Source organism: Piliocolobus tephrosceles, chromosome 7 (assembly GCF_002776525.5).
Source record: "Piliocolobus tephrosceles isolate RC106 chromosome 7, ASM277652v3, whole genome shotgun sequence".
Classification (NCBI taxonomy): domain Eukaryota; kingdom Metazoa; phylum Chordata; class Mammalia; order Primates; family Cercopithecidae; genus Piliocolobus; species Piliocolobus tephrosceles.
In genome coordinates this window covers 3,032,013-3,056,551 of record NC_045440.1, presented here as the reverse complement: position 1 = coordinate 3,056,551, position 24,539 = coordinate 3,032,013, and the positions used below count along the sequence as shown (strand labels likewise).

General features: G+C 40.4%; 1 protein-coding gene across 8 annotated transcripts in view; it reads left to right on the top strand.

Annotated features, from left to right (window-relative positions):
* The window catches only part of ERI1 (exoribonuclease 1), a 162,070-nt gene that overhangs the window by 23,307 nt on the left and 114,224 nt on the right, over positions 1 to 24,539 (top strand). The window contains exons 7-9 of one of the 8 annotated variants that reach the window (XR_002734346.1): positions 4,552 to 4,841; positions 7,801 to 7,898; positions 8,072 to 8,593. The exons of 3 other annotated variants lie outside the window; for them this stretch is intronic. Coding sequence is in view for 4 of the 5 variants with exons in the window: in XM_023225301.1 (XP_023081069.1) it covers positions 4,552 to 4,794 (243 nt within the window). In the remaining variant the exon portion in view is untranslated. Of the gene's footprint in view, positions 1 to 4,551; positions 5,745 to 7,800; positions 8,595 to 24,539 lie in introns of those variants that run through there. 4 more of the 8 variants (XM_023225301.1, XM_023225307.1, XM_023225306.1 and 1 more) reach the window with 4 other exon arrangements.

Sequence of the window (24,539 nt, the reverse complement as noted above, 5' to 3'; positions counted from 1 at the left end):
TCCTACAGTTTTTCCAGATTGTACTCAGTTAGACTTGAGACTTTCAAATAGCTTTCCTCAGTTGATATCAAACCCAAGCAAAAGTTGGACATTTTAAGGTTTTCTGTTATAACATGATTATTTCCAAAGACATACTCCATTACCTTTGAAATGCAAGAATCTTGTCACATGAAGTCAAACATTTTCTCCAGCTTCTGATAGGGACTTGTTCAGCTGGTTTATGTGATGAAAAGTCTATAAGGAGGCTACGTTTTGCAGCCCTTCTTCAGACTGCTCAGCAAAATCTGGCCTTTTTGTTTTCCTATTGTTCACCTGTCAACTCAGACACCTGATGGAGAACTTTTCCTTGCTAAGCCAGAGGAAGCAAGAGGTTGGTTGGTTCTTTGTCCAGATTTTCACATCATTTTTAAAAACATGATGAAGTGACTGGCCTTTGTTTAATAAAGTTAGTAGCTCTTTTTCGGACATTATCTAGGACTTTTCATTTTAATCTCTTTTTTTTTTTTTTTCGTACATAATACAGGTTGAGTGTCCCTAATTGGAAATGATTGGGACCAGAAGAAATGTTTCGGATTTTGGGTTTTTTTTTAAATTATGGAATATTTGCATATACATAATGAGATATCTTGGAGATAGGACCCAAGTGTAAATATGAAATTCATTTTTGTTTCGTATATACCTCATAGCCTGAAGTTAAGTTTCATACAACTTTGTGGATGAAACAGTGTATGTACATTGAACCATTAGAAAGCAAAATTGTTACTGTCTCAGCCATTGATACGGACAGTCTGGTTGTTTGGCATCATTCCTGATGCTACCAATAAGCAATTGCCTTCTTAGTCACACATAAATTAATTGTGTGTCATGTGCCTGTGTTTTGACTGGGAACCATCACATGAGGTATGGAATCTTCCGCTTGTGATGTTATGTTGGTGCTGAAAAAGTTTCCGATTTTGGAGCATTTCAGATTTTGGGTTTTTGGGATTAGGGATGTTCACCCTGTATAACACTTGCTGTTCACTTAAAAATGTTCCCAATCATTTTTAAGTGCACAACAGTTCAGTGGCGTTAAGTACATTCACATTATTGCACAACCATCACCACATCGTTCTCCAGAACTCTCATATTCTGAAACTGAAGCTCTGTGCCTATTGAACTTCCCCTTCCCGCCAACTCCTGGCAATCATCATTCTTTCTGTCTCTATCAGTTTGGCTTATCTATATACTTCTTATAAGTGGAAGCATAAAATGTTTGATCTTTTGTGACTGGCATATTTCACTGAGCATAACGTCTTTAAAGTTCATGTTGTATCGTGTCAGAATTCTACCTTTCTGAGGCAGAATAAGAATTCATTGTATGTATTTACGGGCTGAGTATCCCTAATCCCAAAATTCAATATCTGAAATGCTCCAAAATCTGAAACTTTTTGAGCACTGACATTGTACTCAAAGGAAGTTCTCACTGGAGCATTTCAGGTTTTGGATTTTTGGATTTTTGGATTAGGGATGCAAAAGTGGTGTAATGTAAACATTTAATATTTCAAAATCCAAAACATTTCAAATCCAAAGCACTTCTGGTCCCAAGCATTTCAGATGAGGAATATTTAACTTGTACCACATTAAAAAAAAAAAAAATCCGTTGATCCTTTGATGGACATTTAAGTTACTTCCATGTTTTGGCAATCATGAATAGTGCTGTTATGAACATGGGTGTACAAATATCATTCTTTTTGCTGTATAACCAGAAGAGGAATTGCTGAATCATGTGCTGATTCTATGTTTAATTTTTTTGAGGAATCTCCACATTGTTTCCCACAGTGGCTGTACCATTTTACATTCCCACCAGCAATGCACAAAGTACTACATTCTCCACATCCCTGTCAATGCTTGTTATTTGCTGGTGTGCGTGCATGTGTGTGTGTGTGTTTGTTTATGGCCATTGTAATGGGTGTGAAGTGGTATCTCATTTTGGTTTTGATTTGTATTTCCCTAATAGTGATGTTGAGCATCTTTTCATGTGATTATTAGCCATTGACATATCATGTTTGGAGAAATGTTTATTCAGGTTCTTTCCTCATTTACTAAATGAAGTATCATGATGTTTTGAGTTGTAGGAGTTCTTTATTCGGGATATTAATTCCTTATCAGATATATTCTTGCAAATGTATCTTCTGTTCCATGGGTTGCCATTTCACTCTACTGATAATGTCTTTAGTAATAAGGTTTTTAATGTTGATGAAGTCTGCTTTATTTTTTCTTTTGTTGCCTGTGTTTTGGTGACATCCAGAAAATCATTGTCCAATCCATTGTCATAAAGCCTTTTCCATATGTTTTCTTCTAAGAGTTTTATAATTGTATGTCTTACATTTAGGTCTTCCATCAATTTTGAGTTAATTTTGGTATATGGTGTAAGATAAGGGTCCAACTTCATTCTTTTGCACGTGGATATTCAGTTTTCCAAACACTGTTTGTTGAAAAGGCCATTGTTTTCCCCATTGATTCAGTGTATTTGTGAAGGTTTATTTCTAGACTCTATTCTGTTTTATTAGTTTATATGTCTATCTTAATGCTAATACCACTCTCTTTCAATTACTGTACTCCGTCCTTCTGTTAATGGTTGTGTTAACATTGTTTTTTAAATGTTGAGCCATCCTTGCATTTCAGGATAAAATACGAATTGGTCATGGTGCATAAATATTTTAATATGTTGCTGATTTAGGTTTGCTTATATTTTGTCAAGGATTATTGCATCATGATATTCATAGGGGATATTGATCTGTAATTTTCTTTCCTCATGAGGTCTTTGTCAGGCTTTTGTATCAACATGGTGCTGACCTTAATGGAATGAGTTGGGAAGTATTTCTTCTTCAGTTTTTTTGTGGTAGTTTGAGGAGGCTTTGTTCTGAATCTTTAAATATTTGCCTGAATTCAGCAGTGAAGCAATCTGGTTCAGAGCTTTTCTTTGTTAGAGGTTTTCAGTTACTGATTCAGTCTCCTTCCTAGGTATAGGTCTATTCAGATTTTCTGTTTCTTTGTAATTCAATTATTGGTAAGTTGTGTATTTCCAGTAATTTGTCTCTTCCATCTAAGTTATCCAGTATTTTGGAAAAGTTATTTTTAGAAGTGCATTTTCCAAGTGATAATTAGTGGAAAGTACAAGATATATTGCAGTATTACAGCTTAAGATAATTATGGATATTTTACATGATTTGCTTTGTGATTATCCCAGGAAGCCTATGAGTAAATAGTAGAGCCGTTAGTCCCATTTTATGGATGAAGAAGCTGAGATCCTAGATGCATAGGCAAAATGGCTGTGCAAACTATGGAATGTAAAACTTAACAAATCTTGATAGAAACATGAAGAAAATATAACAATTTTTTTCTCTTTTCTTTTCTTTTTTTTTTTTTTGAGATGGAACAGCACTCTGATGCCCAGGCTAGAGTGCAGTGGAGTGATCTCAGCTCACTGTAACCTCTGCCTCCTGGGTTCAAGGGATTCTTCTGCCTCAGCCTCCTGAGTAGCTGGGATTACAGGTGCACACCACCATACCCAGATAATTTTTATATTCTTAGTAGAGATGGGGTTTCACCGTGTTGTCCAGGCTGGTCTCAAACTCCTGACCTCAGGTGATCTGCCTTCCTTGGCCTCCCAAAGTGCTGGGATTACAGGCTTGAGCCACCATGCCCAGCCAATAAGTCTTAAAAGTGGAGGTGCCTATTGGAATTTGGGGAGTGAGGTTTTTAGTTTATCAAGGAACAGGTTTTAAATAACTTGAAAAATATCACACGACATCATCTTTCATTCTTAATCTTCATTATCTTTAGCCATCCAAAAAGGCTAGTCTTTTTATCTAAGAAATCAGTCAAGTGAAGTAAAACATGATAGAAAAATACCATGTAAAATAACTAATTTGGTTTAAAAAGGTAGATCTTCAACTTACATGTCCTGAACAATACATTCCCTTTAATAAATTATTTTTAAATTTAAAAACTGCAGAGGTTTCAGATGTCTGAGGATTCGGTCTGTATTTTCAGCTAAAACTCTAAGATCATATTTTAAAGCTCTGAAAATTTGAGGGTTTTTTTTTTTTTCTTTTTTTTTTTCCCGATGGAGTCTCGCTCTGTTGTTCAGGCTGGAGTGCAATGGCTTGATCTGAGCTCACTGCAGCCTCTGCCTCCCGGGTTCAGGCAGTTCTCCTGCCTCAGCCTCCCAAGTAGCTGGGATTACAGATGTGCATCACCACGCCCGGCTAATTTTTTTGTATTTTTAGAAGAGATGGGGTTTCACCATGTTGGCCAGGCTGGTCTCAAACTCCTGACCTCAAGTGATCAGCGCGCCTTGGCCTCTCAAAGTGCTGAGATTACAGGCTTTGAGCCACATTGCCAGGCCTGAGTTTTTTATTTGCCTTATTTGACTGGGGGTATTGCCCTTTGCCTAGCTTTATTTAGCTATTTGTGCTAATTTTCAGTTTCTTATTTTTCAGCTTAACTATGGCTTATATTACAGTTTAGAACACCAAAGAATTATTTACTAAGCTGTTTATTTTTCAGGTTCCTAGAAGCCAAACCAAACTGACAATAATGCTTGAAAAATTAGGAATGGATTATGATGGGCGGCCTCACTGTGGTCTTGATGACTCTAAGAATATCGCCCGAATAGCAGTTCGAATGCTTCAGGATGGGTGTGAACTCCGAATCAACGAGAAAATACATGCAGGACAGCTAATGAGTGTGTCCTCTTCCTTACCAATAGAGGGCACTCCACCGCCACAAATGCCACATTTTAGAAAGTAACAGCAGTTTTGTGTGTGGATCATTCCAATTGAAGTTGCTACGAAGAGGTAGCAGATGAATCTCATTGAATTAGTCCTATAGTGCAAACTTTAAGCACCTTAAAACATTTAAAATCTTATTACAGGTGATAGAGATAGATAGATGTATGTGAACAGATTTTGTAGGAAGGCGTACTGAATTCTTTGTCACCAGCACTTTTGATATGAGCAGTATTCATTACACAGTAACAGTTCCTGCTTAGAACTGACTTTTATAATTTAAGGTGTTCACTATATTCTCTTTGGTTTTAAAATGCAAAATCTCATTGGCTGTTCTCTTGAATGTCATATCTTACTGGTGTTAAAATATGTAGTGTATCTCTTTATTAACATCACTAGATGAAACCATATCTTAAAATGCAGAAGTGATTGGAAGGTAGGTCTTATCTGGCCTTTGGATTTCAAGAATACCATAGTCCTTTTGATTTTTCAAAGTTTATATATGAAGTTCACCATGTATGTGATGAATTTCATAAGGTACTTGGTATACGTATTTGCCTATGTTTCTTTTCAACTCATAATTGGAAGAATTGTGATCGATTATAGGATCTGGTTAAAAATTCAGTTACTGAAGGAATTAATGAAAACTTGGAAGAAAATACTGAAAGGAATATCATAAGGGCTGTAGCTCCAACTTCATATACATAAATCACTGGGGTCTTTTTGGATTTGGTTGTTTGATTCTCCTTCCTTTTTTGACATATGTATGCCTTAATTCTTAAATCTGAGGGACCATGCTTTGAAATAGACTGAAAATTAAGGGTCACCACCTAATTTTACTTTGTATTCAGTATCATAAGTGAGGTTAATAAAGTCAATACTTTCTACCACATATTATGTTTTTGTTATTAAAAAACTTCATTGGCCACCAGTGAAGTTAGTCAATAAAATACTCGTTTTTCTGTTTTTACATAGTAAGTGGCTGCTAAATATTGAGTAATTCTTAACTAAAATAACGAAAATGTGCATTTCGACTTGATAAGGTGTAAAACTCTAGAGGCTAAACCCATGTATTTTCAGAATTCAGTTTATCATGTAGATTTCAGGGGACAATTTCGTTGACATTGCTTGCTTCCTGCCTTTTACCTTTTAATAAAAATTGTGATGCTACTTTATTCTGAAGATTTATATTTTATAATCAAATAAATTTCCTCAAAGGTTTCCAAACCTGATATATGGGTAAAAAGCAGGAAAGTAGACGTTTTTCTTGGTGTGGGAATTATCTACATAGGGCGGTAGATTTTTCTTTTCTTTTCTTTTTCTTTTTTTTTTTTTTTTTAAGATGGCTCGTTCTCTTGCCCATACTGGAGTGCAGTGGCACGATCTTGGCTCACTGCAACCTCTGCCTCCCGGGTTCAAGCAATTCTCCTGCCTCAGCCTCCTGAGTAGCTGGGATTACAGGCTCCCGCCACCACGTCCAGCTAATTTTTGTATTTTTACTAGAGATGGGGTTTCACCATGTTGGTCAGGCTGGTCTTGAACCTCATGATCCACCCACCTCGGCCTCCCAAAGTGCTGGGATTACAGGCGTGAGCCACCGCGCCTGACCCAGGGCGATTAGATTTCTTAAGCCAATAAATTTCTGCTTTTGAGCAGTAGTCATATAATCAGTATCATAAAGAATAATGTGTAAATAACAGAAGGCATGAGTGTGTGGTGTTCCTAGATAAACTGTTACAGATTGTAGTAAAATAAGGAAATCTAAGTGCTTTAAGTTTATACAGTTAACTCTTAGGATAAGACGGATATATGCTGAGATGTTTGTGAATCCCAGATAGCACCGTATGATAAACTGTGAAGTATTACTGAATGTCATAAAGAATTTCCTACAAATCCTTACTGTGCCAGGGCAAAGGAGTAGAAAATAGCAAATCACAGATGGCAGGAGATCTAGACATTCTTTAGGTGATTTTTTCCGTATAGCCATCCTACCGTGGAATTCAAATCCATGCTCTGGTAGAACTCTAATTGCCTCTCAGCACTTCCAGAGTCGCACATGAATAGCTGAAACTGCAATTGGAAAATCATGATGACAAGGAAATACTACGTTTCCGGTTTTGTTTTGGCTCTGTCTGCCAATTTCTTTGCCTATTTTCCCTTTTGCCAAGTACCAACAAGCTTATGTTGTATTTCTTTTTAAGATCTTCAACATTATAAGCTCTCAGTACCCTACTTTGTTGTTGTTGTTTGAGATAGAGTTGTTGCTCGTCTGCCAGGCTGGAGTGCAGTGGTGCGATCTTGGCTCACTGCAACCTCCGCCTCCTGGGCTCAGGTGAGATCCTCTTGCCTCAGCCTCCTGAGTAGCTGGGATTACCGGCGTGTGCCACCACACCTGCTTACTTTTTGTATTTTTAGTAGAGATGGGGTTTCACCACTTTGGTCAGGCTGGTCTTGAACTCCTGACCTCAAGTGATTTGCCCACCTTGACCTCCTATGGATGTGAGCCTCTGCGCTCAGCCATAGATTTTACTGTCTTAACCCATTTTAATTCCTCTGTTGAGTCTCTGTCCTCCCCTCCAATTTGATTTGGGATTTTGCTGATGAGATTATACTAAACATTGAGAGTACTGCTTTTTACTCTTTTATTGTGTTGTCTTTGAAAGACAAATAGTACCATTTTGTACAAGGAAACACATAAGAGATGGATGTCTTTCAGATATCCCCACGAAAACAATATTAGTATACTCTATTATTGTTACTTATTAATAGTTACTTAGTATTTACAATTTATTAATTATTAACTATGTTAATTTTTATTCTATGCTTCATTTGCTCTGACATTGACATAGTGGATTTCTGCTGATTTTTTTGAATCCACAATCTTTATAACCAACTGAGAAATATAATAGAGCATTATATTTCGTCTTTGTGTTCTTTTGGATCAAGTATTTAACATTTGCTCTGAAAAAAATGTTTTTGTGACGTGTCTTTGTTGCCTTGAGATAGAGCTGTTTATCCTGCCTCCTAGGAAGAAGTTTCTGCCTGGATTGAAACAAAAAAACACAGGAGTCACAAGCATGTTACCTATTAAAAGAGAGAGGGTATCTCTGAAGACTAATTAAAATGGTAATTTTTTAAAAGATGGGACCAGTTGACTTTTAGTATATCACCCCAAGTATTATCCCCAAAATGATAATGCAAAACAATAATTTGGAGACCAGGAGAAAAACTGGTAGTAGGCTTATGGGGGAGGGGAAGAAGCACAGGTGGTCAAGATAATAATGCGTGTTTGGCCTCAGCTGTAGGTAGAGGTGCCCAAGAAACTACCTGCCTCACAGATGAGCACACACGGGTGCATTGTAAAAGTCTGAGAAGGATGTATTGTACTTTGAAGGAAGACTTTCCATTTCTAAGCTACCATGGAGAAGTATAAGCTCCTTGAGACCAGAGACTGTGACTTCTGCATCTTTGATTCCAGCGACATATGATAAAATGTTTTGCACATAGTTGAATGCAGCGTTGATAAAGGAAGGACAGCCTTACATCTTTTTTCTATTACACTTAGCAATTTCCTCTTTCTTCTGCACCACCAACCTGTATTTCAAGCCTTCCTGCCCCACAGAGCTTCCAAAGCCAATAAATTTGTTAATCTAGAGCAGGGGTCAGCAAACGGCCACCCCTGGGCCAAATCTGGCCTGCTGCCTGTTTTTGTATGGCCTACAAACTATGGTTTTTATATTGTTAATGGCTCAGAATAATATTTTGTATAATATGAAAATTACACGAAATTTTAGTTTCTCTGAATAAAGTTTTGGAAAGAACTACCATTCTCATTTGTTTTCATGTCCTCTCTGACAACTTTTGTGCTACAATGGCAGAGCTGAATAGCTGCATCACTGGTACCATCTGGCCAGCAAGGCCAAAAATACTGTCTGGCCCTTTACAGAGAAAGTTTGCCTACTCTTACCTCACTTATCGAATGCAATGTATAAGTTGCATCAACAAACAAGAAATGGGACTGATAACATGAGAGCCTAGAGCTGAATGTTAAGGTGCAATAATGATACTTGCACCAAACATTTATTGACACTGTTAAGTACTTTACCCCATTGTTGAATAAGGATCTGGTGAGGGAGAGAGGCCTTCTCTCCAATTTACAGATGGGAAAATTAGGTCCAGAGTGGTTAACTTGCCCAAGTTTAAGTAGTGGGAGCTGTAGACTCTGGCAGTCTGACTTGAGCCACTGCTCTTTACCCCTATGCTATGCTGCCTCCCCTTGTAGACTTTGGCTTAACCTGATATTCCAGGAACAGATAGATTGTCCTAGGTAGAGTAAACATCTTTCTGCTACAGTTTAAACTAGACAGTTTCAGTGCGATTTTACTAAATGCTGCAAATCAGGAGATAATTTGATGTTCATTCTTTGAATGAAGCAATATAAAGTGTTTTTAACTTCTAATGTAACCAGCTCTAAGGTTTTTTGGAGATGGGGATAAGTGGAGAAGGAGAAGGATTTTTGCTTTAAAATTTCCCCAGTGTTCTTGAGATGAGAAACGTTAGTGTCTTGAGTTTATAATGACACAGGCTAAAAGGCTTAAGCTTGGATGGATTAAGAGGTGGAAGTAATTGTTTTTCTGGATACCTTACCAAGACTTGGGTAAGGGGCTGATGCCTGAGGCTTTAAACCAGATCTGCTTTTTACTTGCAAATGAATGATCTCAAGTTAAACTTCATTAGATTTGTTTTAGGATGAATACTGCTCAATCATTGTGGAGCCACAAGGCATGCTTCATTTTATTGCACTTCTCTTTATTGTACTTTACAGATACTATTTTTTTTTTTCTTTTAGCCTACTGAAGGTTTGTGTGAATCCTGTGTGGAGAAAGTCTATTGGTGTCATTTTCCCAACAGCATATGCTCACTTCATGTCTCTTACATTTTGGTAATTCTCCCTATACTTCAAACTTTTTGATGATGATTCTCTCTCTTAGGGTGACTTGTAGTTAGTGACCTTTGATGTTACTCTCATGGTGGTTTTGGGGCACCACCAGCCACACCCATATTAGACAACGAACTTCATTGATAAATGTCTGTGTTTTCCCCATTGCTCCCTCTCCAGACCTACCTATTCCCTGAGACATAATATTGAAATTAGGCCAATTAATAAGCCTACAGTGGCCTGTAAGTGTTCAAGTGAAAGGAAGAGTCACATGTCTTCCACTTTAAATCAAAAACTAGAAATGATTAAGCTTAGAGAGGAAGGCATGTCAAAAGCTAAGACGGGCTGAAAGCTATGCCTCTTGATCCAAATTAGCCAAGTTGTAAATCCAAAGGAAAAGTTACTGAAGGAAATTAAAAGTTCTGCTCCAATGAGCACACAAGTGATAAGAAAGCAAAACAGCCTTATTGCTGATATGGAGAAAGTTTTAGTGGTTTGGATAAAACATCAAACCGCAACATTTCCTTAAGCCAAAGCCTATTCTAGAGCAAGACTGTAACTCTCGTATTCTGTGAGGGTTGAGGGAGGTGAGGAAGCTGCAGAAGAGAAATTGGAAGCCAGCAGAGATTGGCTCATGAAATTTAAGGAAAGAAGTTGTCTCCATAAAATAAAAGTGCAAGGTAAAGCAGCAGGTGCTGATGTAGAAGTTACAGCAAGTTATCTGGAAGATCTGGCTAAGATAATTGATGAAGGTGGCCACACCAGACGACAGGTTTTCAATGTAGATGAAATAGCCTATTAGAAGAAGATAACATCTAGGACTTTGATAGCTGGAAAGAAGTCAGTGCTTGGCTTCAAAGCTTCAGAGGACAGGCTGATTCTTGTTAGGAGCTAATGTAGCTGGGGACTTTAAGTTGAAGCCAGTGTTCATTAACCATTCTGAAAATCCTAGGGCCCTTATGCTAAATCTACTCTGCCTGTTCCCTATAAAGGGAACGGCAAAGCCTGAGTGACAGCACATCTGTTTACAACATCGTTTACTTAATATTTGAAGCCTGCCGTTGAGACTTAGTGCTCAGGAAAAAAAAAAAAAACTTTTCAAAAGATGACTGCTCATTGACAATGTATCTGGTCATCCAAGAGCTCTGATGGAGTTGCATAAGGAGATTAATGTTGGTTTTAATGCCTACAAACAATATCCCATTCTGCAACCCATGGATCAAGTAGTAGTTCTGGCTTTCAAGTCTTATTATTTAAAAATTCGTTTCATAAGGCTGTAGTTAGCATAGGTAGTGATTCCTCTGATGGATCTAGGCAAAGTCAGTTGAAAACCTTCTGCAAAGGATTCACCATTCTGAATGCCATTACAAGCATTTGTGATTTGTGAGAGGAGGTAAAGATAGCAACCTTAACAGGAATTTGCAAGAAGCTGATTTTAGTCCTCGTGGATGACTTTTAGGGGCCCAGGACTTCAGTGGAAGAAGTCACTGCTGATGTGGTGGAAATACCAAGAGAACTAGAAATGAAGATATGACTGAATTGCTGCCACCCCATGATAAAACTTGAGGAATTGCTTCTTACAGATAGGCAAAGAAAGTGATTTATTGAGATGGAATCTATTCCTGGTGAAGATGCTGTGAACATTCTTGAAATGACAGCAAAGGATTTAGAATATTACATAAGCTTAATTAATAAACCAGTGGCAGTGTTTGAGAGGGTTGACTCTAATTTTGAAAGAAGTTCTACTGTGGATAGAATGCTATCAAATAGCATGATAAAGAGAAATCTTTTGTGAAAGCACAAAGATCAGTTGATGGAGCAAACTTCATCGTTGTCTCATTTTAAGAAACTGCCACAGCCACTCCAATCTTCATCACCTACCACCCTGATCACTCAGTAGCCCTCAACATTGAGGCAAGATCCTACACCAGCAAAAAGGTTATGACTTGCCGAACACTCATGAGTGTTAGCTTTTTCTAGAAATTTAATCTTGAAGGTGTATATGTGTTTTTTAGACATAATGCTTTTGCACACTTCATAGACTATTGTTCAAATGTAACTTTTATAGGTATTGGGGAGCCAAAACATTTGTGTGAGTTGCTTTATTGTGATACTCTCTTTATTGCGGTGGTCTGAAACCGAACCTGCAGTATCTCTGAAGTATGCCTGTATATAGTATGATCAAGAACAAGTTTAGAATACAAGTCCTTTTTTTTCTATTTAATTGAGTAAAAGAAGAGGAGAAAGCTTATGATTTTCTGCTTGCTAATTTAGTGTGGCACACCATCACTGGTAATGGCAGATTGATGGAAGGGAGAGGTTGAGCTTCCCCTTTCAAGTGTCCATTCTTGCTTGCCATCTCTGCACCTTTGAACATAGACCTGTTTTCCCTTTGGATTTATTTTTGTCAGTGGGACCATGATTGTCACAGTCACATAGGATTGAAACCATGAAACTCATGGTCCCTCCTTCCCCCTTTTAGCACAATGTCCTTTATTTTCCAGTGACTTTATCCTCACCCCCGTTTTCATCATTGCTACACAGACTATTGCTAAAATTTAACTGACTTCTCTCTTGCTGTCTCTTCCTATATACCACTGTCATAAAAAAGCTTCCTAAAATATTGCTTTGCACACTGATCTCAGAAACCTTCACATTTCTGATGGGATAAAACTCAGCTCTCTGTTGGCATATAAGACCCTTCACAGTCCGATTTCTATCTACCAACTTTTATAGTAGCCATCTGCTCTGGGGTAATAGTTACTCGCCTCACCATCATCATTGAATTGCATGTGCACCATCCTACTTCTGTTCCCAGGAAGTTAGCCCATCAGTCTTATCCTCTTGATTCTGTTTTGTTAAAGACCTGCTCTGATTTCAGCCTTCTCCTTCCCAGACGACCTGGACCTTTGGCAACAACTCCCTCTATTCGTTCACTGCACTTTTGTTGTATTCATTGGGCCCTTCATTTGTGCTGCAGAGATTCATATGTACTGTGTTGTTGGGGTTTTTTCTGTTTCCCCAACAGGAGTGTAAATTATTCAGGCACATTTTCTTTCTTATATCTCAAGAACGTAAGACACAGTGGGTGCTTAGTTTAAAATAATTAGTGATGGTAAAATATATTCTCTAAGGTTAGTACCTGTTCCTGAAATTGCAAAAGGTAGCATAAGTCTTGACTGCTGTGATGAATGAGTTGCTGCTTTGGCAGAGTTACCGATATGAGCTATCCCCTTTTCTGTTACTGTGCACCATAAATAAATTTTTGCAGGCTCTATCTCCAGTAGAAATGTGTAATCCCTGTCTATGCTTGACTTTCCCTCTAGGTGCCAGGAAAAGCAAACAAATGTTAAGATGTCCTTCCTGGTAGTTCAGTCTGTACATTGCTGATAAAAAAAAAAAAAAAAAAGAGTCTTCTCCAAGTATCTTTGGCCTTGAAAAAGGTTATTGCTTGCCTTTCCTCTGTGTTGAGCACTGATTTTTCAAACTTTTTTGCACAAGTACTGCCTAATACTTAAAAAAAAAATTGTTTTAAAAGGAAACTGTATCTATTTGCACATTTAAAGCTGTTCCTAAGTTTAAATATTGGCAAAAGATACAATACCAGCATAGTAGAAATATTGACATTTTAAAACAAAACAGGCTTCATTATATAATCAGTGGAGTCTACATACCACAGAAATTTAGTACCATTATCTACATAGAAAATGCATAAAGGTTTTTAAAATTCCTCTTTCTCCTGGAACTTGTATTTTTGTTGCAGTTCTCCCACAGGATTTTATTCTAATGGAATACAGTAGTCCCCTCTTATCCGTGGTTTTGCTTTCCATGGTTTCAGTTATCCAAGGTGCAGTAACAAGGTATTTTGAGAGAGTCCACATTCACATGACTTTTATTGCAGTGTATTGTTATAACTGTTCTGTTTTACTAGTTATTGCTATTAATCTCTTTTCCTAATTTATAAATTAAACTTGATCATAGATAAGTATAGGAAAACACGTGAGGTTTGGTGTTACCCAAGGTTTCCGGCATCCTGGGGTTCTTGGAAAGTATTCCCTGTGGATAAGGGAGTACTGTACAGCAAAACTCCACCACAGTATCTAGGTAGGACCCCAAAAAATTGAGTTGTGAAAATGTGGGGTCATATTATTGCAAGAATAATGAAAAAATACATTTTAGTTTGTACTATCGCACAAAGATGCAGAAATAAAGTTTTGGTGAAGCTTACTGTTTCACCATCATTAACTGACCAGTCACTAAACTTAGAAAGTCCCCATTGATGACAAGACAGTCACTTTCTAGCCTCCACCACCACCTGCCATCTCAGAGAAGCTTACAGCTTTCAGCTCCTGTGTTTGAGCAGAGGCTCTGGGCTGGAGTACAGGGACCAATTCCACTACATCCGATTTTCATCTTGTAGCTTGTTGTCATCAGGTTTTACTCTATATTTTTATGCCTGAAAGTCATTGATCATACTGTCATACATCTTTGCAACAAATGTATATACATTTAAAATTATATGTGACTGAGTGCAGTGGCACATGCCTGTAATCCTAGCACTTTGGGAGGCTGAGGTGGGTGGATTGCTTGAGCTCAGAAGTTCGAGACCAGCTTGGGCAACATGGCAAAACCCTCTTTCTACAAAAAATTCAAAAACTTAAGCCAGGCATGGTGGCACAAGCCTGTAGTCCCAGCTACTTGGTGGGCTGAGGTGGGAGGATTGCTTGAGCCCAGGAGGTGGAGGCTACGTTGCATGGAGATCTGTTTATTTATTGTGACCATAAGGATGTATTAAATTCTATATTTACTCAGTCATTTGCCTAATGGATCAAGATATAAATATATTAAAATTTTTGGAAATTCTTTAATAACATGTTTTTACAATTAGTTTATATAGCTGGATTAAAATGACATTGCTAGAATGAAAGAGGGTCCAGCATCAATTCTATAGCTTTACCTAAAAGCCTTTTACTCAGTTCTTTAATTTCCGTGACAAAAAATCACGTTGTCATCTATCATCTGTGATGATAAATCATTCTGCAGCTGACAGCATGATTAGTTTCTTGTTTATTTTTTTTGAAAACAGAATTTTGAAAGTTGCCTTTTAGAGGTGTTTACTTAGAATTTACTCATTCTCATATTTAGGGATGTAAACCCAAAGGGCTTTACCAAGACTATCAAATGATTATTAATTTTATCTGTTACTCTTTAACCTGGAAAACCTTTATTTATTTCAGTATATTCTTAAAGGGTTGGGAAAATCCAACCTGTGCGTTTTGGATATAATACTCTTGGTACAGTTAGTGCTTTAAATATATTTTTATTATGTGTTTCATCAAAACCTTGGTACTACAGATTTAGTCATTCAGTTCGTGGTACATGTCCATCATATAATGAAATCAAGCAAAATATCCATTTCATGAATCAAATCAAACTACTGACTTTGTCAAAAAAAAAGTCTGACTTGAAAATTCATGTTAGTGAATTTTGAACTCATAAAAATCATTAAAAACCATCCCAGAACACCTTTTGTAAATGTTTAGTGAAAACAGTCAAGACTTAAAATTTCCCTTATTTAACTTGTAACAAGTCACAGTCACCTGTGGCAAAAACAAGTTATTTAGGAAGCAAGTTAGGTTGATAAAAGGCAAGATACTCTTTCAATAAAGGTGTGTATGTATATTGAGCTAAGATGTTTGGCTTTTGTTAGAATTAGGAATCAAAAAATAACTAACTTTTACTAGGATTATGCTTTTCCTATAGAATGCTATCCTGCTAAAAACTAACTGGCAGCTATCTAGAACCTAATTTATTTTCTGTTAAGAGGTAAATATTTCCCATTTCATAAGATGAAGTAAATTGATATTTGACTGTATTTGGAGTAAATATTTCACAATATGATAGTGGTCAGTTTTTTTATTTTTTGTGATCAGTTTTGTCTATAGGTTTTATTCAGTGCATCATGAAAATTCTGATAGTCCTGAAAATTATTTCAAGTACAACTGAAACATTCAGCATCACTAAACTCTTTTTGTTTTGACTGTCCAAGGGTGTTTTTCCTTCCAGTCAATGATTGTTCTGTGGATGAGTTTTTAAATAGTTGAAAAAGTGACTTAGAAGAAAAGCTGTTTGTAGCATTCAGTATTTCTTACTGATACTTGCCGCTTTTTGCTGGTGGGACCTCCACCAAGAGTGATTTATTTCTTGGCAGGCGTCTTGGAGAGGGAAGTGGCCAATTTGTTCGATAAAAATCATTACTTTCACTTTACCACATATTCACATTTTGAATATCCTAACAAGTCTCCGAACATCCCCATTTCTAAATCCCCCTTTACAGAAGTTTAGAACAGGGAAAGTCACAAAGCCCTTAAAGCCTTAAGCTGACTTGAGGAACCTTTCTGGGTAGGAGGCTTCTGCTTTGTTCTCTGTATTCGCTAACGCCTTGGGGCAGCAGTGCCAACTGAACTGGGAAGGTGAGTAGTGTCTTTGTTTTGTAGAACGGAAGAAGTAGTGTGGATGCCACGGTTTTGCTTTTGTTTGAGGGCTGTATGAAAGCTCAGAATTACCTTAAATTCCAAATTAATTAGGTCATCCTGTAAAATTACCCTTGCTGAGGCACCCCTTAGAAAGTTTCAAGGTGGCCCTAGGGTTAGACACATCCCACATGAAGACCTCTGGTTCAAAGTGTTGAAAATTTCTGCTATTTTTGTATGTTCATAAAATGTTTTCATCAGTAATATAGTGTGTGTGTGTGTTCACATTTGATACGGTTCTTGTTTAGGACTTCCTTAGCTCTGAGACAACAAGCTGAGTCTTTTGTAGAAAGAGTAGAGCACAAACCTGCCCCTGCCTCATTAATGTCAAAAAGCCTCTCCATCAGCCTGCCAGCACCGAGCATTTTGAGTGCCCTTTGATAATGTTAGTAACACCTGGGTTAGCATTATTCCCACTTCAGTCTAGTGCTTACTCAGTCCTGGGCCCTGCTGAAATTGCATGCATACAAGGTATACTGTAAGGAGACAGTTCTCAGTGCAGACAGCTGAGCCCCCGATCACTTGCTCCGCTGAGTGTTTCAGCGATTACTCTGCACTTCTGCTAGCCTGCCTAAAATGCATGAAGAGTACAGTGGGGGAACAATGAGCGTGACTTTTGTTCATTCTGTGTGTCTGGTGAGAAAAATGTGGGAATTCCAAGCAACAACGTATTAGTGATGATTCTGGAAATTCAGGAGAAACAGGTAAAATGTAAAGAAACCTGAAGTTGTAAAAATTGTGTTAAATCCTACGTTCCTTACTACAGATGACTTCCTTGTATTCTCCCACTTCATGATGTGATAGGAGAGTAGGAGGGGGAGCTTTTAAAAATTAGGTGTGTTGCAGCATACACATTCTTTTCATCAGCCCATGGAACATTCTCCAGGGTTGACCATAGGTTAGGACACAAAACAAGTCTCAAGAACTTTCTAAAACTCAGAATAATATAAAGCATCATATCTGACCACAAGAGAATTAAACGACATCAATAACAAGGAACAAACATTCGAAACGAAACAAACACATGCAAATTAAACAACATGCTCCTGAATGGTCAATGGGTGAAAGAAGAAATTAAGAATGAGATTTAAAACTTCCTTGAAACAAATGAAGTAGAAACACAATGTACCAAAACCTATGAGACAAGCAAAAACAGTACTGAGGGCAAGTTTATAGCAATACATGGCTACATTAAAAAACTAGAGAGATTGCTTTCTCTCTCTCTCTCTTTCTCTCTTCTCTCTTCTCTCTTCTCTTCTCTTCTAAGTTGCACTGTTGTCACCCAGGCTGGAGCGCAGTGGTGTGATCTCGGCTCACTGCAACCTCCGCCTGCCGGGTTCAGGAGATTCTCTTGCCTCAGCCTCTCGAGTTGCTGGGACTACAGGCGTGCACCACCACGCCCAGCTAATTTTGTATTTTTAGTAGAGACGTGGTTTCACCATGTTGACCAGGCTAGTCTTGAACTCCTGACCTTGGGTGATCCTCCTGCCTTGGCTTCCCAAAGTGCTGGAATTACAGGCATGAGCCACTGTGCCTGGCCAAGAGATTTTTAAATGAACAACCTAACAGTGTACCTCAAGCAACTGGAAAAGCAAGAACAAACCAAACCCTCCGGGGGAAAGAAATTAGATCTAGTAGAATAAGATAAGCATTAGGAATTTCTCAAGGCCAAGAGAAATCTCTGTAAAGAGAAGAGAAGGAACTTGGGGGCTGCATAGCCAGAATGCCTCACCCAGCATATGTTTCATACACTGTGTCCTTGGTCCTAACTCTGTGATAATTTCTCCCTGTGGCACACAAGATTTCAACTATCCCTTCTCTGCAAAAGATTCCTAACATCTATTGCCCTGACCTCTCTTTTGAGTTCCAATTTCCTGGGTATTTCATAGGTGTCACCAGTGTTTTAAATTTTATATATTAAGAAACAAAGAGATGTTTATTTCCTCACCTACTAACCCCTCTCCTGCCTCCAGCAAACACACAGCCTACTCTTGTGTCACTCAAGTCAGGGAACACCTTCCCATTATACTCAAATCTGCCAGTTCCCTGTTCTTCCGGGGTGCTTAGGAGGAGGTAGCATCATATGTCACACTGCAGGCCTTCTGGGGCTTTATGCCCGTGGAGGAAGCCTGGATGCAATGAGTCTTTGTATCTAGAATGAAAGTTAGCTAACAAAGCTGGAGGGAAGTCTTATGCTTTGAGGAGGTAATACAGGTTGAGCATCCCTAGTCCAAGAATCAGAAATGATCCAAATTCTGAAGCTTTTTGAGTGTTGTCATGATTTCAGATTAGTGATGCTCAGTGAATAAATATCAATACAATGCAAATATTCCAAGATCTGAGGAAATTCAAAATCTGAAACATTTCCGATCCCTAGCATTTCAGAGAAGGGATGCTCAACCTGTACCTGCACTTGCTTGAGTCAGTTACCCTGCATGCTCCCATGCGCAGCGCCGTATGTTCCCCGGGGCACGCTCTGCAGTCTGCAAGGCTCTGGAGAAGAAAGGTGTGGCTGCGCTTCCTGGCAGTGGGCACTTCGTCTCTGCCATTGGAATAGCCTGTGTTTGATTCTACTCTTATGTCTAAGTACATCTCTTTAGGTTTCTAGCCTTGGAACCATGCTTGACTGTGGAATGGGGTACATAATTCTGATTTGTTTTTAAGGTGTTATTTCTACTTCTTCATGTATAATTGATGCAAACCATTTCTGACATTCTTTAGAACACATGTGTCTTCTTGAAACTCCCACCTTTAAGACAAGCGATGAGTGTGTTTTTGTGTGGCTCAGATATGTAGGTGATACATCAGGGAGAAACCTGTGTATGCAGCACCCTCCCCCAACCACCCAATTTCAAGCCCAGCTTTTGTGACTCAATTATCAATAATTAGCCTCCCGAGTAGCTGGGACTACAGGCCACAATCGTATTGTTTATATTCAACAAAGAAATATTTACCGAATATTTAATTGAGAAAATAAGGTATAAGCAGGGAAAGATAGTTCACAAGGTAAAGTAAGTTTCAAAAGAGGCCTACCATGTAGCATGGTGTTTAAGGCTATAAGAGATTGGAATTGGATCTGGGTTTAGATCTTAGTTCTGAGACTTACGGGTGGTGGGACCTCAGCAAGTAACTTAACCTTTATGAGCTCCCAATTTTCCTTACAAAACTCTTTATACGGTTGTTGTAGGAGTTAAATGGGATATCATCTGAATCATGCCTAGTAAATTATAACTGAATCATAGAGTAAGATAAAACATCTTCAAATAAAACATCTTCAAAATTCATCATGGTGCAAAAGGATGTCCTTGTTAACATGGCATGCTGGATGCAGGGCAACAAGTCTAGAGCTCCTTAAATTTTCTGTGATTAGAGGATAAGTGATCCCAGATCCTGGAATGGTGTTAAGATTGTTGAAAGAAGCAAGGTGACTTTAGTGTGGGTATAAGGAGGATGTGAGGAACAGAGGGGAAGCCAGGGGCCAGGCCAGCAGACACATCACTGTCAGTTCAGTAGGAGAGTTCACACTGGCCCCCCTACAAGTAGATCTATTTACCAAATTGCCAACTACCCATCATCAACTGAAGATGATGCAGAAATAATGACAATCCATGATGTGGCCAAAGTACACAGAGGACAGTATAGGAGCAGAAGCAAAGCTGAACAGACTAGGGGGTCAAAGACGGCTCCTTCAGGTGGAAACATAAGCTAAGCCTTAAAGAACAAACCAGTGATATTAGAAAGAGAAGCAATCTTTTACCAAGCAGCAGACTCAGCATGTTGAAGAAATCAAAACACAGGAACGCTGAACACCACTGGACTCTCCAAGGCAGTATTTTCCCAGTGGGGTTCTCCTTTTCCTCAGTGTGAAAAGAGAGATTCCAAACCTGTCCTTGACTCTAACCCTGACCTGCCACACCTGCATCATCTTCTTGGCTAACACCGAGCCAGATTTCACGTGGTGAGAACTGTTCTGAAATCTTGTCTTAGAGTCCTGACCACGAAGCTCTTAAGAGGAGTAATAGTACCTTCAGCCCTGAGCTGGCCTCTCAGATTTCCACTAGACTGGTTCCACAGCCAGTGCGCTGTAGGGTAGGGCCTTCCCCGTCCCTCTCACATACACTTGCACTGAAACGAATTGCTCACTCCAGCCGTATAGGTCTAGCCTCCACAAATAGATAGCTTAACAGGCAGGCTCTCATTAGACTTTAGTAGAAACATTCATGGATACCAAAAACTGTGTTTCAGTGGCTCTCAAATCTAGTGTATTGACACTGGGCATGGTGGCTCATGCCTGTAATCTCGGCTACTGGGGAGGCCAAGGCAGGAGGATCAGTGAGCCCAAGAATTTGAGATCAGCCTGCGTAACATAGCAAGACCCCTATTTGTATTAAAATATAAATAAATCTAATTTATCATCAGGATCTATAGGTAATTTTTTTTTTTTTGTTTTTTTTTTGAGATGGAGTCTCACTCTGTCACCCAGTGCAGCGACGCAATCTCGGCTCACTGTGACCTCCACCTCCTGGGTTTAAGTGATTCTCCTGCCTCAGCCTCCTGAGTAGCTGGGACTACAGGCATGCATCACCACACCTGGCTAATATTTTTGTATTTTTAGTAGAGATGGGGTTTCACCATGTTGGCCAGGCTGGTCTCGAATTCCTGACCTCAAGTGATCCACCCACGTCAGCCTCCCAAAGTGTTAAGATTGCAGGCGTGAGCCACTGCGCATGGCCATATCTGTAGATGAATTTTTGATACAGAGTTCCAGACTCCTCTCAGAGATTCTAGGGGGTGGAGCTGGGCCTGTGTTAAAGAAAAAAATTCATTTAAAAAATTAAATTAAAAAGACAAATTTCCAGAGGTAACTGTGATCCTCAGACAGATCTGGAAACCTTGACTGAGAGGGCCCCACTGGGCTATCAGCCATCACCATGGACCTTGCTGATGGAATCTGACCAATGAGGTTCTTTTTCCTGAGAATCAGTTCCGAAAGATGCTAATTCTTCTGAGCACATCTCTTGAGTGGCAGTGATGAGTGTGCCCTCCCAGTGACAGTGACATTTCTCCTTGCAGCCTGGCAGTGAGAGCCAGTCAGCAGAGAGAGACATGAGCAGCACGTATGCGAGGCTGCCTAGAGGAGATAAGGCAGAGCGGCCCCGAGGCCTCTTCAGTTCCTGAGGCCATGCTGCATACGGCCACGCTCCTCTCCTTGCTTCCGTGAGAAGCTCCTTTATTTCTACGACAAATTCCCCTCTCGGGCTAAGGCCAGCACAAGTTGGTTTCTGTTACTTGCAATTAAAGAGCCCAGTGACTACGACTGTTGCTCAAATAGCATCCCTAAAGAACAATGAAGGGACACACTTTAAACATGCTAGTTATGAAATATCAACTTTCTCCCCAAACAACTCTGGAAATGAGCTCTTGCTCAGGGAGGAAAAAACAAAAACACTTCTACTGTTGAGTTCTTTATGCAGCTATTAGCTTGGTCCAAAGAATATCCCCTTATGAAAAAAGGAATTCAAGATGCTGTACTGATTGGAAGAAATGAAGCAGTGGAAGCTCCTCTCTCACAAGCAGGGCCCACATCGGCCTCCCCTCGGGAAGAGGAAATACAGTCAGTTTTGTGGCACAGGTGAGCTCCAGGCAGAGCCAATTTCACTCACGCTGATTGCAGCCTGCACCTTCTGCCTCACCCTCGTCATCAGCCAGAGGCTGGCAGAGGCCTGTGAACTGGGCTGAGAGTTTTGACCTGTTAGGTTTTAGCATATGGCGGAAACAATCAACACTGCCCAAGAAACGAATAAAGCACAGCTGTTCCCAAAAGGGAAAACAGACAAGCTGCTCTTTCCCAGAAGGAGCGCTCCTTGCCAAACCAGCTGCCCCGAGGGTCTTCCTGCACAGGGCACTTAGATATTCACCTACTTAGGAAACACGTTCAGGCCTCTAGCCACCATCCCACACCTAAAAACCAAACAGAGTCATTCATCCAGCTGGGGACTGGGAGTTTATAGCAATGCCTTTCGGTGAGTTGGTGAGCTCAGCTAGTGGTGGCTTACTCCACTCATCAGCCTGCAGCCGGAGAGCCACTTAGGCCAAGTAGCCCTGCCCTGCTCACTCCTGTGGCCACAGAGTGGTTCCTGGGCCTAGCCAGTCAGCTGGCTGGCAGATGCTTGCCACCAGGAGATGAGAAATGGGCTGCAAAAGTTCTGAAGCAGAAAATGTCACCTGACCTGCCTGGGCAACATAGCAAGACCTCGTCTCTATAAAAAATGTTTTAAAAATTAGGCTAATTTTTACACGCCTGTACTACAGGTACACATCTGTAGTCCCAGCTACTCAGGAGGCTGAGGTGGGAGGATGGCTTGAGCCCAGGAGTTTGAGGCTGCAGTGAGCTGTGATTGCACCGCTGCACTCCAGCCCGGGCAACAGAGCGAGACCCTGTCTCTTAAAAAGAAAGAAAGGGAGAGTGGGGCTTGCGTCTGTCCCTACCCTCCCCTTGAAACAGAGCAGTTCTGCCTTTACCTGTTTATTAATTGGGCTTCCTATCATTTTGTTTGAAGACGGGATTCATAACTGCTAATACTCATTGCTCACGCTGTGTGTTGGGGTGCACGAGTGCCCACACGCCCACCAGGCACCGTGCCAGGTGTTCCAGATGCCTTGGCTTGATCTCTTCAAACAAGTCCAAGAGGGAGATTCTGTTATTATGTCCACAGCACAGCTGAGGAAACGGAAGTCAACTCTCTTGTCCAAGGCCACAAAGCCAGTGAGTGGGAAAGCCAGGAATTGAAGCTGGGTCCCTCAGACTCTGCAGCCTTTGCTGCCATTGGCCTCTGGGAAGGGCCACAACCGCCTGAGTGAAGAAAAGCAAAGCCCAGTGTTTCTCTAAAGCAACTGTTCTCCACCTTGTCTGCATACTGGAGTCACCAAGGAAGCTGCGACCAGTGCAGACGCTGGGCTGTCACCTCTGGAGGCACTGATTTGCTTCATCGATCTGAGAGCAGCTTGGGCATAGGGATTTGTTTTTTTAAAGATTGAAAATCACTGCATTAGAGAAGCAGTGATGGGAATTCAATAATTAGAATTACATGTCAGCACTGATGTGACGGTTCAAGACAGGAATTTCCCTCCTGGCACATTACTCAACTGATGGTTTAAAAAGTGTCCTTAAGAAGAAGAAAGACAGCCAGCCTCCTCCTGCAGCTCTGGTGGAAAATGGAGAAGACTTTTCCTTTCCTCCATCTGCCCCAGGGCCTGGTGGAGTGAGGCGTTGTCCAGCTGTAAACTGTGTGCACCAGGCGGTCACTGGTCACTTTTCTGGTGGGGCCAGCAGATAACAGTTGATGTGTGAAGGAGGCAGGGAAGGACACGGGAAGAAGGTCCAGTGGAAATCAAAGCCCACTGTCATAATTCTGTCCTTTTGTTGAGACAGAATCTTGCTCTGTGGTCCAGGCTGGAGTGCAGTGGTGCAATCAGAGTTCACTGCAGCCTCAACCTCCTTAGCTCAGGTGATCCTCCTGCCTCAGCCTCCCGAGTAGCTGGGACCACAGGTACGTGCCCCTGGCTAATTACTATTATTATTATTATTAGTGGAGATGGGGTCTTGCTATGTTGCCCAGGCTGGTCTTGAACTCCTGGGCTCAAAAAGCCTCTCACCTCGGCTTCCCAAAGTGCTGGGATTACAGGCATGAGCCATCACACTCAGCCATCATTCTGTTCTTTATGCACCCAGTCCAGGACCAAGATAGGTGGAGGTGAGTGAGAGGTAAACTCAGCCATCAACATAAATAATGTTTGAATGCCATCTTTACAAAGGGCAGCAGGGCACAGTGGCTCACACCTCTAATCCCAGCACTTGGAAGGCCGAAGTGGGCCGATCACCTGAGGTCAGGAGTTCGACACCAGCCTGGCCAACATGGTGAAACCCTGTCGCTACTAAAAATGCCGGGTGTAGTGGCAGGAGCCTGTAATCCTAGCTACTCAGGAGACCGAGGTAAAAGAATCACTTGAGGTCGGGTGCGGTGGCTCAAGCCTGTAATCCCAGCACTTTGGGAGGCTGAGACGGGAGAATCATGAGGTCAGGAGATCCAGACCATCCTAGCTAACATGGTGAAACCCCGTCTCTACTAAAAAACACAAAAAACTAGCCGGGCGAAGTGGCAGGCGCCTGTGGTCCCAGCTACTCGGGAGGCTGAGGTAGGAGAATGGCGGGAACCCGGAAGGCGGAGCTTGCAGTGAGCTGAGATCCGGCCACTGCACTCCAGCCTGGGGGACAGAGCGAGACTCTGTCTCAAA